The sequence below is a fragment of the Xiphophorus maculatus genome, chromosome 8 (genome assembly GCF_002775205.1).
Source record: "Xiphophorus maculatus strain JP 163 A chromosome 8, X_maculatus-5.0-male, whole genome shotgun sequence".
Lineage (NCBI taxonomy): Eukaryota > Metazoa > Chordata > Actinopteri > Cyprinodontiformes > Poeciliidae > Xiphophorus > Xiphophorus maculatus.
The window spans coordinates 25009453-25022504 of NC_036450.1; the positions used below are offsets into that span (position 1 = coordinate 25009453).

Here is a 13052-nt window from a genome sequence, read left to right on the forward strand (position 1 = left end):
TTTTGACACAACATCTTAGCAGGTCCACATTCTGTTCAGTGATTAAACATTGTTGGAATCTATGTGTTGAAATCTATATGTTGAAATCTATATGTTCCTTCTCAGCACTTAAAGAGGCCATTGTGCGTCTCAAGCAGGTTTAAGAAGTTTGCCTTCTTCCTGCATCAGCTTGTATAACTTATGATGTTCTCATTCTACAGTCACAACTAAAATGAAGAATGGTTTCTGTCCAAGCAATAAAAATAAAAACTATGAGAGTCTGGACAGATATTGATCTACTCTACTTTAATCCATTGTTGGCTTCTACAGATCTGTGAAATGTTTTTTATATTTTAGAAATCTCTGTTTATTTCAGGGCCTTTATCAGCAGGTGAAACACATTATATAGATTAATTGCACTTTATTTATGGTAATTATGATAATTTTACACTTACAGGTGATGTAAACATGATGTTTACAATGAGAATAATACAACAGACAGTCAAAAATAAAACATTTAATGCTTTTGAAAAGAGAGAAATGAGAAAAAGTTAATGAAAAGTAGGCTTGACACCTGCTGAAAGGATTAAATCTTCATCATAATGTAACATATGTATGCATTCAAGCTTGCAGATCAAGACAAAGGGTAAAATGAAACATATTCACATTTTTTTTCTTCGTTTGCAAACTCAGGTAAGCAAAATCAAACAGCTTTATGTCTTGCTGACATCGACCTGAAAGGCAGGTAGAGTAAGGCACTATACTGCCCTCTTGTGTCAGTTAGATTGATCTTTTCACAGATTATCTGTCTCATAACAAACTGTCACGACATGATGACAGCTTTAACTAATATAGAGAAAACATTTTATTAAAGTTATATACTGCAGCTTAAATAAAATGCAACAACATAGTATTTTTTGAGAAGTCTGGATTGTTTAATGTATATTTTGCATGTTGCCTATGAATGTTGCTTGTGGGGACATTTCAGTAATAGAAAACTAATAGAAAACATTTAAGCAACTTGCACACGGTATGTGGACTGTTTCATGTAAAATTCACTAGAAGTGAATATTGTGCTAGTATCAGTATTGGACCAAAGAAAGCAAGGCAGTTGTGGCACTTTTGATAGTTCAGATAGATTCAAAAAATTGTAACAGCTGCTGCGGGGGGGGGGCACAATTTAATATTTTGTCAGGGGGCCCAAGATTCCTGGTGGCGCCCCTGGTAGTGTCACTGAAGAAATTATCACGTTTTTTAATATTCTTGTATCTGTATGGAGGCAAAATTCCTAAACTGCTGGCAGAAGATCTACATAAAGATGAACTCAGTGTTAACTAACTGAGTTTATCCATAATTTGTATTTCTGAATACCTGATTGGTGTTTGAGGGAAGGTTTAGTGGGATTGATTAGAGGTCTGGTGGAAAGAACAGGCAGTTGCTCCATTTGGCTCAGACACTGTTCACTTTCTCAGAACATGTTGGGCTTCTTGTTCCAGGTTCTTGCAGATCTGTCAGACAGTTTTCCCTTCAAAGTCTGAGATCTGCACTGACATAATGAGAGAAAGAAAAATACAATTACCTAAAGATGATAAATGATTCCAAGTGTTCACATACATCTAAATTTGACCAATTATTTTTAAACACTTTATTGGAAAATTATTGCACTTTGGACGCAGACACTGTGGAATTAAAAGACGATTTTGTTAACTGTAGCCTGAAAGTGTTTCAAAATTCTTGGTCACAATATTGTCAATGAGTGTGTTCAAGGTTTCTTCATCATCAAACTGCATGTTGCAAGAGCAAAATTATTCAAAAATAATAATAAAAAGAAAAAAATGATGTCATGACTATGACTGCATCTTTTATTGTGTTTTTTTTTTTTTTTACTTACAAGTATTTAGCTGAGGAGGCCTTTTTAAAACTCTTTCCAGTTAGCACCACTAAACAGCAACATACAGAACAGACACTAAAAACTTGTCTTTTATTGTATCACACATATTGTTCATATTACATTTACTTATCACTCACTAATTTACTACTACTTTGACCTTCTTCATCATGAGTGTGGCTGAGTTAATTAACCCTTTAACTGCCCACTCGACCATATGATTTAGCACATTTTGAGTCTCTATATCTCAATATGAGGAGTGCCTAACTTAGCTTAACCTGATTGAGCCATGTCTGCCGCTTGGTTGAGGTACGATATGCTAAAGAAATCCACTGGAGGGCACTGTTTCTTTAAATAGTATTCTTCTTCTTCCCCTCTCCAACCAGGAAGTCAGAAACACAAAAATCTGTCACAAATATCGACTGGTTGTGGTAAAACTTTGAAAGGTAGAAATAGGTTTCTGGCATATAATAGTGTTATAGACCTTACTAAACAGAATTATGTTACTTGATACCACCTAAAAAGCTAAATTAAAGGTCTAATAATTTTTTTAAAATATGCTTGACCAAACGGTTCATTTGTCACTTTATGGTAAATGTTGCAAATTAAGCTAATGTAGTTAACATTTAATTTTTTTTGCTATAAAATCAAAAGTAATTTTCATCTATTGGTGTAAATATGAAACAATGTGTTATTACAGTGTTATACACTAAGAATAATTATAACATCATTATCTTACAAAATAATTTTTGTGACTTTCTGAGTTGATATTAGCAAATATGGTAAAATTTTAGAATAAATGTGGGGAAATCATAATTTTCACAACTACTAACTAATTTTAACTTTTCAATCACCACTAGAGGGACACTAAATCCTTCTATGGTGCAAAGCCACGCACTCTTCTCGCCCTTGTACCACAAAATCCTTAAGAATCTGATTGTCATCTAAGTGATGATGACCAAGTAGACGATCCTGATTATCAGCCCACACAAGCAGATGATACTGGAGACAGCTCTTCTGAATCCCTGGATGAAGAGGAGGCTCCCTGAAAAAGCAGATCTTCTACACAGCCACCTCGTAAAAGGAGCCGGAAAGGGAAACACACACTAAAAACTGTTCCCTTGGAGCAGCCAAATGACAACGCCGACCCAAGTTACACCCCAGGCCCCAACAAAAGCACAAGAAGAATCTGGAAGCAGGAAGACATTGATGAGTTCCAGGTTCTTAATTCAAGATTTTAACCCCTTGAAGCTGTGCCCTCACCCTTCCAGTATTTCAAAATGCTCTTCACTGATGAGATGATTGAATATATCGCACATCACACCAATTTGTACTCTGCTCAAGAGTTGGGGGATCCAATCAAGACTAGTCCTGAAAAGATAGAGCATTTCCTAGTGATCCTTCTTTTTATGGGTGTTTTCAATTTCCCATCACTGGAGGACTACTGGCACCGTGAATCACGCTTCGACCTGATCACTGACATCATGCCAAGGAGGAGATTCCAGCTGTTACGGCGATACATTCATTTATGAGGGAGATGTAGTCTGTGTCCAAAAGGAGTGTCCAGGTGGAAATGTGAGAAATGTAATGTCTTCCTGTGTTTGAATGCAAACCAGGAATGCTTTAAGTTATATCACCAGAGGTAAAGTGCATCTAATGCACAAAAAGAATGTTGTTTTGCAAACACATAGATAAGGTTGGAAATGTGATGTTTTAATATGTTTGGTAATGTTTTTTCTGTGTTTGCCATGTTTTTTCAAAGTTTAAATGAAAACAAGTAACACTAGTTCAGTCAATCCTCCAGATACGTGACACTTGTGTCCCAAAATACATGCTGTTGCACCAAAACAGAAAAGGTGTGCTGAGATATAAAAGCAACAAATGTTTCTATTGTTCTGCAGTATTTTCTTTTCCTTTTTGAATGTAAAAATGAATATTTTGCACTGTTACCTATAATCAGAAGTGGATTGAATGTGAGAATTTTGTGCTGTTGCACTTTAATACAGATACAGTCAAGATGGGAAGATTAAAAATGCAATATTCCCTTGTTCGACGCAATATTTTCCTTGGTTGAAATTCAAACCAGTGTTTTGTGGCATTTTGACAGAAATAAACTGTATCCAATGCCCCAGACATTTTTTGTTGGTTATTTCTTTATAAATTAGCATTTTATTTGAATTTATCTACTGTACTTGGTATTTTTATTACATCATATACTTAAACCATCAAGTGACATCTCAACTGTTTGGTAGAGATCAATATTTTAAAAACCACAGGGTCTGTTGGAAAATTTTTTTTTGATTGTGTATACGAGTCACCCTAGGGTAAAAGAAATGCAAAGAAAAAAATTTTCACAGGTTTTTTTCTTGGTGTGGTTGTTAAAGGGTTAAAACGCAGGCAACACGGCACAAAGTAGCAGAAAGAAAATGACTATTGCCCCATCTACTGGCCATCTTGCAAAATTGTTTCTTTGTGTCAGTTCTAGGCAGCACATCAGAATGCTTCCATAGTCTTTGAACTTTCACATTTTATTTTTACAATCTGACTTAGTAAAAATCAGTGTGTTTTATTGGGATTTACCAAGACCAACACCAAGCAACATACAGCAGTGAAGTGGAGGGAAATGATATTCTTACATACAATCTATTAAATTCATGCCATAAAAAGTCTTGATTAAACTCCTGCAAACAAACTGTGAAAGACGGCAATCTGGTCAGATGAGACAAAAGTACACCAGGTTTTGCAGAACTGTGAAGTTCAGGGGGAAAAAATCCATGGTTTTCAAAAAATATAATAATAATCTTAAAGAGGCACTTTTCTGTAAAATCGACTTTTTTGTGCTTTACATCATGTTGTAATGTTAATCCCTCATCAGAAACATAGCTGGAGTGTTGCTTTGATTCTTTTATACATGTTTGAGAAATCCTTTAATCTTCATAGCAACCAGTCAGCTGTTCAAAACGCCTGGGTGGACGTAGCCCCGCCTTAGAGACACAGCTCCTCCTTTGAGCTGTAGTTTCCAAGCATCCAAGCTTCCACCTCACAAAGCAGCCCTCCACCGCGACTTGCACACTCAGCTCCTTCAGACTAGCCACCAGCAATTAGCAAACACCTGCTGAGCTCATTACAGGAGCTGCTTCTGAGTGAAACGCTGGTAAAAATGTTGTTAAAGGGTTAATAGAGGAGCCATGTTGTGATATTGGACAGAGTGTGTCTGTGAACACCAATTTTCAGGACCTGCCAAAGATTCTCAATTTTAGGTGTGAACTTTGAGTGGGCCAATGTAACACATACATTGTTTTGGTCTAAAAACCCTATTTTTTCGCTCTGACTGTATGTTGCAGGTTGTTGTCCTGCTGGAAGATGAAACTCAGAAACACTCTCAGGTCTTCTGCACATTGTTCCTTATGTTTACTGTGTCTAATTGGTTTAGTAGCAAACTACATGCAGGACTTGTTATTGCTTCCAAAAATGACTTTCTTCTTATCACTCCAGATGTTTGGAGTGCACATCCTGTCCACCAGTTCCTCCATCTGAGCTGTAGATCTCTGATGCTCCTTTAGAGTTACCATCAGCTTCTTGGCTGATTCTCTCTCCTTTGTGACCAGTCAGTTTTAGCAGGGCAGCCATGTTTTAGTAGTTCTGCAGCTTTGCAGAACTATTATTATATTCAGATATTGAAAGATTTAGAACCCAAACCCACTTTAAACTTACAATTTCCTTCTTGACCTATGTGCTGAGTTTGTTGGTCTTTGTGACGTTGTTATGACGATCTGTTATAAACATCCCTGAAATGCAGGACTATCTCCATTACTATGTTGTTGCCCATACTGGTGATTATATCAACCGGTTCAATATGACTCCTGGTGTTATTAACTCTAATACACTCGCCTTGTTTTATTCTAACAACAAAATTCAAACAACACAACTGATCAAGCTGGTTCTAAAACACCAATGTAGCAATTTCTGCTATATCAGTATCAAAATCAACCATTTAAAAAAAGTTTTCTACTGGAAGATCTGAAGGATTTCAATTGCGTGTGCTTTACTGTCACTTTTGTAATTTGATTTTAGCATGTAATTTTATTTTATGGCAAAAATAACACACATATAAAAGTACATCTACATGATTACATCGGTACTCAAGAGGAACGCAAGGTATTAGCTTAGCTCAGAAACACACTTGTATAAAAGAGACATGAATGATCCCATTCTGTGTCTTTACACAAACACACAGACAGTTTTTCTATTTTTGCAGGGACTTTGCATTGACGTCCATTCATTTTTCATTCATTTCTATTGCCCAATCCTCACCCTTACTCTAAACCTAGCCACCAGTACATCCCTAACTCTAAACCTTACATCAACTCAATTCTTAATACTTTAGACCTAAACATAACCCCTGACCTCCAAACAACACCTCTTCTGATGGGATACTAACTTTGGGACCCATAAGGAGCAGTCGGTCCCCACAACGTAGTTTTTGTCTGGAAAATGGTCCTTACATTGTATCAAAAACAAGGCCACACACACACACACACGCATGCACACACACAAAGGCTCTCACTGATGCACTACAACATCTGCTTGTGCTTTCAGGCTGAATGGGAGTTTCAAAACGAACGCCCATCTTCTGATGCATATCACCTCTTTGCAAAAATAGAAACTTCTGCTTTTACCCTATTCACTTGTGTGTGTGTGTGTGCGTGTGTGTGTGTGTGTGTGCGTGTGTAAGCATGTGTGAGCGTTTCAAAAACAACACAAAAAAAGCATCACCTCATTTTAAATCAACCTAAATATAAAAAAAGATGGCTTCATGAATAGCTGCCCTGCTAGGAGTGATCAGTAAGCTTTCAATTCAGTTGTCACACAGTTTCTCTTAAACTCTTCTCCTTTGTTTGTAGAAATTTGTTTGTAGAAAAATGATGAGGCTCCTTCCATAGAACTATGCAAACAAGAACAAGCCTCCACTTTGGTCCAATCAGGAAAGTCCAAGTTCTGCTGCAGACAAAGGAGGAACGTCTTTATTAGAGTATTTTATTTTGAGTTTTATACCCAGCAAGTGGAAAATAAAGTAAAAAGCTGGCATCTGATACATAGAGATTGACTGTGGCTGAGAAAAAAAAGAAAAAATAGGGTCAGCAACTTAAATAACTGTTGTGTTTGCAGTCCACCAATCAGGATGTTTTCCTCATGGAGAGATGTGTAGTCCTGATATATACAGAAATAAATGTAAATTGCAGGAAATACACAGTATCTTGATTTGTTGTTTTTTTTAACATGCTTCAATTATAGTGAAAGTGTAAACTGGCTGCCAGATGGTTTTTGACCTTTCTGATGTTAAATCTAATCCTCTTAATTTATGAAAGTATATTTGTATATCTGCTCACAGGATTTGCATTCTGCGTGGAAACATTCCCAACAACTGGAAAAACTCGTTTTTGGAAAACAGTTCTGCCAACTGACTCGCAAGCAAGGATTTTTGTAAATTGTTCATAAACATCCCCGTCGTGTCTATTTTTACTGGCAAACAAACAAAGTTGTGTCGATGTAAATAATGTTTGCATTTTTAAAATGCGTTTTATTATTACTGCCAAAGGGACAAAGGTAGTGAGTGCTGCTTTTGAAGGCTTAAAACATATATAAACCTATACAGAGGTGACAATTTCTAGGAAATATCTGAGAGTGTTAGTTTGTAATATTTTACTAAACTAAGTCGTCTACAACGACTATAGAATATTATAATAACACTAATAAAACATAAATGAAATATAAATCCAGGTTCCTTTAACCTTCCCTGACAGATACATCAGCAGCATCCGAGCAGGACGCAGCATCACTGAAACACCTGAGCCTCCCCACTTCAAACGTCTCTGCTTCGCTTCCACCGCTCACGCGCTGCAGAGCTCCTGCGCTCTCGGATCGACAGTGGGGCTCGCGCGCCGCGCCGCACTCACTACAAAGTGAAGCGAAACGGTCAGCGGCGCGCGGAGCGGGGCGGTACCGACCGACCTGTCTCTTTAAGTGCGTGTCAAAGCCGATTACCGCTGATCTCCGTTGTGATTCTGTTTTCACCGTCTGTTCCTCTGACTCTGTTTTCATATTGCTGCCGGTGAGTGTCACTCTTTGTCCTTTTTTTGTGGATTCTTTTCCATAAATATATATTTATTGCATTACTTTCGCGCGCTAACAGGCGCAACTCCTCTCTAAAGTTTCGTGGGATGCAAACGCAGAGTGAGTGCTGCTGTAGTTACTGTCTGAGCTGACTCCGAGAGCCCGCATTAAAGCTGCCGAGCGGCGGACGTTCCAACTTTTTATATCATGGTAAGCCCGGATTACCTTCTCCAACAGACTGAGACATTAACCGCCGTCCCTCTGGCATCAGTCCGCTAAAAATAACCGCAGCAGCAGCAGCATATCTGAAGATGCGCCGCGATGTGATGGCCTCTCCCTGAAGTTTAAATAAAGAGCCCTTATAAAATGCAGAAGAGCGTGCGGTACAACGAGGGCCACGCGCTCTATCTCTCGGTGGTGGCGCGAAAAGAGGGCTCGAAGCGGGGCTACCTGAGCAAGAAGACCACGGAGAACAGCCGCTGGACCGAGAAGTACTTCGCCCTGTACCAGAACGTGCTCTTCTACTTTGAGAACGACCAGAGCGCGAGGCCCTCCGGCATTTACCTGCTGGAAGGATGCACGTGCGAGCGGGCACCTGCGCCCAAGGTGTCCGCCATCAGCAAGGAGCCCACGGAGAAACAGCAGGTGCGTGACAAGCATGCGGGGAATAATTAGGAGCCTTCAGCCTCCAGTTAACTGTGATTAGGGTTTTACACCACAATCAAAGCAGCGCCAAAAATAATCAGTTCGCATCATAAGGTGAAAGATAAAGGAATATTTTATATGAAAGGTTCCATAAATAACGCAATATTTAATGATTAAATACAACTGTTTTTGCCTTCTTTGCCTTAATTGGAAGTATTCAAACCCCATAAGATGGAGTCTTAATATTAAACACATGCAATAATGATAGATAAACCTCTTATTTACTATGACAAATTGAAAAAAAAAAAGGTTTTATCAACTTAAGTTTAAAAACACCACCGAGTTCTAAGAAGATTTTGGTCAAACTCATCTAGTCAACTGTGTATCTGATGCAGGACGCACACTGGAACTAAACAATGTAACTTTAAAAATATTACAGTTCAAAGTGCTGGTGGAAACATTTAACACCTTTTATGTCTATTTTTCAGTGACGGAAACTGTCTCATAACTGAGTCAGGAATTCAGCCATTTTTGGTTTTTAAACAATTTTCTAGTATCTACATAGAATTTTCACAACAAATGACACTAATAGTGCAAGACTTTTTTCAGCCATTTTTTCCAGTTTCCAGTTTCTTCTTCTTATAGACATTTTATGTTTTTCTTTGCTCCAAAACCTAAACCTAATTTGACATAGCACACATTTCTGAAACTTGATAGAAATCATATTGGCTCTCAACAATTTTCATTTACCAGGAGCAGTGTGTGTGTGTGTGTGTGTGTGTGGGGGGGGGGGATAAAAAAAAAAGACTCTTTGCATTTTAGAGGTTATTAACCTCTGGATGTATGAAGATATTTTCACCTGATTTCATTGTCAACTTAATCTTTAACAAGAGCTGCCGATAATTAATTCAAACAAATGAAAGATTGAAAAACATCTGTTTTGATATTACACGCTTCTCCTGAACCCCCAATGGGGCGAGAGGCACGCAGCATCCTGGTCAGGTCTCACACATGACAAACAACCACGCACACACGCCTAAGGGCGACTTAGAGCAGTTACCGACCTCATGTGGTTATTTTTGAATTTGCTGTAGAAATAAACCTCACGTACAAAGGGGAAATATGCAAACTCCATGCAGAGAGGCTTCCTGCTGCAAGGCAACGGTGCCAACAACTGCACCACCCTACAACCTTCTTTATTACATTATTATTAAAAACTAAGTACATTTTAAGCTGATGGAGATTTACAGGGGTTGTAAATTGGGTCATAAATACAAAAGATTGAATGTTAGTGTGGACTGCAGCTGATATTTTGAAAACAAGTCAAAGCATTTTACATTTTAGGTTATAATGTGCTGCAAACCAATACAGTGGGGAAAATAAGTAGTTGAGACACAGGGATTAAAATCCTCCTGCACACGCTGGGAAATGTCTGACTTCTGGAATTATAAACAAAGGTTTCTGTACCAAATATTAAGTTCTATTGTCGTATTTTATCAAGCACTTACAGCGGTGTGAAAGACTGTCCCCTTCCTGATTTCTGTTTTTGTTTTGCACAGAAATTCAACCTTACCATTAGTGGTATGATTGACCATCATATCTATGATGTTCAACATCATTAGTGTGATGTTTAACATCATACCAATCTAAATATCAGTCAAAAAACAACACAAGTAAACACAAAATTCAGTTTTTAAATTAAGGCATTTGGGGAGAAAAAACAATCTAAACTGTGAGAAAGGCTTTTTTTTTTTTTGACAAAAAAAGTTTTAAAATTAAATACTTTTTCACACCACTGTACTTCATGCAATAAAACACAAATTATTGATTTAAAAAAAAAAATCACACAAGGCCATTTTCTAGATTTTTTTTAGATTCTCTCTCCCGAGATTTAATTTCAATTAAAATTACAGACCTCTCCAATCTTAGCAAGCTCAAAAATAAAAATAGAAAATCGGCAACATATCAAATACTTATTTAACCCATTGTACGACCTAAAACTGGGGAAAACAGGGAAAGCATTGCTTACATTTACTGCAACACAGCATGTCCTATGAATGACTTAAGTTATATCTCTCTAAGTTTATATTATTTGTTAATCACTGCAGATATGAAGCGACATTACGACAAATATACCGTGTAAATTAAAATATTTTAGACGTTCTGTAAAAGCAGATGGTTAAGAACTGCTAAGGAGCTGAATCAGTGGCTTGATTATTTTTCTGGTGTATAAAGTGTGATTACAAAAGAAAGTTTGTGGGAGTTGACATTGATTTTCTGCACAGCAGCTGTTTATTATCTTAGATGCACGACTGGGAAGTTTCTGACGGCCGTGCAGAAGAATGATGCGGCATTAGGATTATTGTAGAAGAGGACAGTGATAGTTTTTGTTCACGAATTTGTTTGACAAAGCACATAATTTCAACACTGTATATCAGTCTAAAAGGTAAACTTGCTAACTGATTAAGCTCTACAGCAGCATGCAGGCGGTGGCAGAGATGGCTGATTAGATCCGTAATTTCCCTTTTGCAAATTCACAGGTTTTATTTTTTTTTTTTACTTTACTTTAGTGCTTCTGCTAAATCTACAATGAGGACAAACTTGGCTTCTGTTGTAGATAGTTTATATTTTTAGTTTCAGCAGCCCATAGAGAGTTGACGCCACTTTTCAAACCATGTTCTGTTAGAACGCAGACTTTAAACCTTTGCTTTAGGATTCTGCAGCGGTCGGCGTTACAGTGATGTTGTCCTGACGTGAAGCACATCCAGACCAATGGTGACAAGCTTACTGACGGAGCTTTGTTTGATCTCCGCCTAATGAGGCACCTTGTCAGCCGGCTCAGTTTAAGACGAATGTTTTTGATGAAGCAATATTAAAGTCAGACAAAAGATCTAAGAACATCAAAACCTCTGTGCTCAGTTGATTACTCAGCTCTTTTGATGTCCAAATCTCTGCTTGTATCTTTATTTATACTGTGTCCTGCAGCTATGGAGTTTTACTTATAATGTTGATTTTCAAGGTTGCTATCACTATATTGAAGTTGACATATAGACATATGGACGATCTTGGGCATAGTCAAAGTCTGGACCTAAATCGGATGAATATGCTTTGCTGGAAACCCAAACATGTTGTCCAAGACTGAAACCTCTCCATTGTGGTTGAGGAGAAACAGTTCTGCAAAGAAGAGTAAGCCAAAATTTCTCCACTGTGTTGAAAAAAATAATCAAATTTCACAATTGCGGTGTTTCAATTTAATAAGAAATTCCACATGATTGAGCTTGTTTATGCAATAAGACCTTAAGAAACACGCTGCACCATCATTCTGTCGTGTTCTTCGTCTTTTACGCCCATGGCAACATCCAGTGTGTTGATCATATGACGCGAAAAAAGTTTTGCGCAAAACACTTATTATTTCAATATGGCCGAAAAACCCTCTCATCTTAGGGCAAAAACTTTTTATCGAAATTCTTTTATTTTTTTATAAATTGATGTGTTTCCGTTAAGCAAATTTCCAGTGTTGCAGTAATTAACAAATTAGCTTATGCTGCCTTGTGATGGACTTTACAGATTGTACCTTGTCTCACTCCGTGGTTGCTGGGGATCCCCACCCATGATCCTGCAACGATAAGCGGCTACATATGATGGATGGATGCATCACTTAAAAACTACAATGTCTGTGTACTCAAGTTGTCTTCGTCCTACATTAAAATTGGTTTGATCTGTTGTGCCTACAGCCAGGAAGAACTGAACTACAGGGAACAAAGAGACTGATATAAGACTGAATGATCAATCCCACAATGCACCACATTAACCCACTTTCAGTTTTAGTAGAAAGAGGAGAAGCGTCACTGCATGAATGTGTGACATAAAGTAAGTTGTCGGTTTTTAGTTCAAAGATGTGTAGCACCTTGCTGTTCCAAAAACTGGACTAAAAACCTTCATCTAAACCTTAGCAGGAATGTATTTATAATCAATAACTGATAATCAGGTGAAGCTCCGACTCTGTAATTTTGATCTAAATGACTAATTTTCTTATTAATTCCCTTCGACAGTTATTCATAGCCAAACCGGACCTGTTGAAAATACAGCAGATCTGTAATGTCATCCCCAAACAATTACATACAAAACTGAAGAAATGTATATGGGAGCAAACACCTTACAGCACTGTAAACAAACGGGGTAACGAATAAACTGGGAACACATTTCTCAGGGTGTTTTTTATTGTTCTTAAAATAAATTTGTAATCCCTTTAGTGGGATCAGTCTTGGCAGCCCTGGATCCTGTTGCAGCACGTTCCAAGTCGAAGCATCAGGACAGGATCTCTTATTCCACCTCACCTTTGTACTTGCAACGAGTACAATGATGGTTTAGTCAAGTCAAGTTCATTCATATAGCTAATTTAAGCAAATCAAACAATTCAATGTGC

At 37.7% G+C, this 13052-nt stretch overlaps 1 protein-coding gene across 5 annotated transcripts in view; it reads left to right on the top strand.

Moving 5' to 3' along the window:
* The first annotated feature begins 7775 nt into the window (after positions 1–7775).
* LOC102225925 (ras-specific guanine nucleotide-releasing factor 2-like) overlaps positions 7776–13052 on the top strand; it is a 35502-nt gene continuing 30225 nt past the window's right edge. For 2 of the 5 annotated variants that reach the window (XM_023338808.1, XM_023338811.1), the window contains exon 1: positions 7776–8626. In XM_023338808.1, coding sequence (XP_023194576.1) covers positions 8348–8626 — 279 coding nt within the window. In that variant the 5' untranslated portion in view covers positions 7776–8347. The remainder of the gene's footprint in view (positions 8627–13052) is intronic. The other 3 variants (XM_023338809.1, XM_023338810.1, XM_023338807.1) reach the window with 2 other exon arrangements.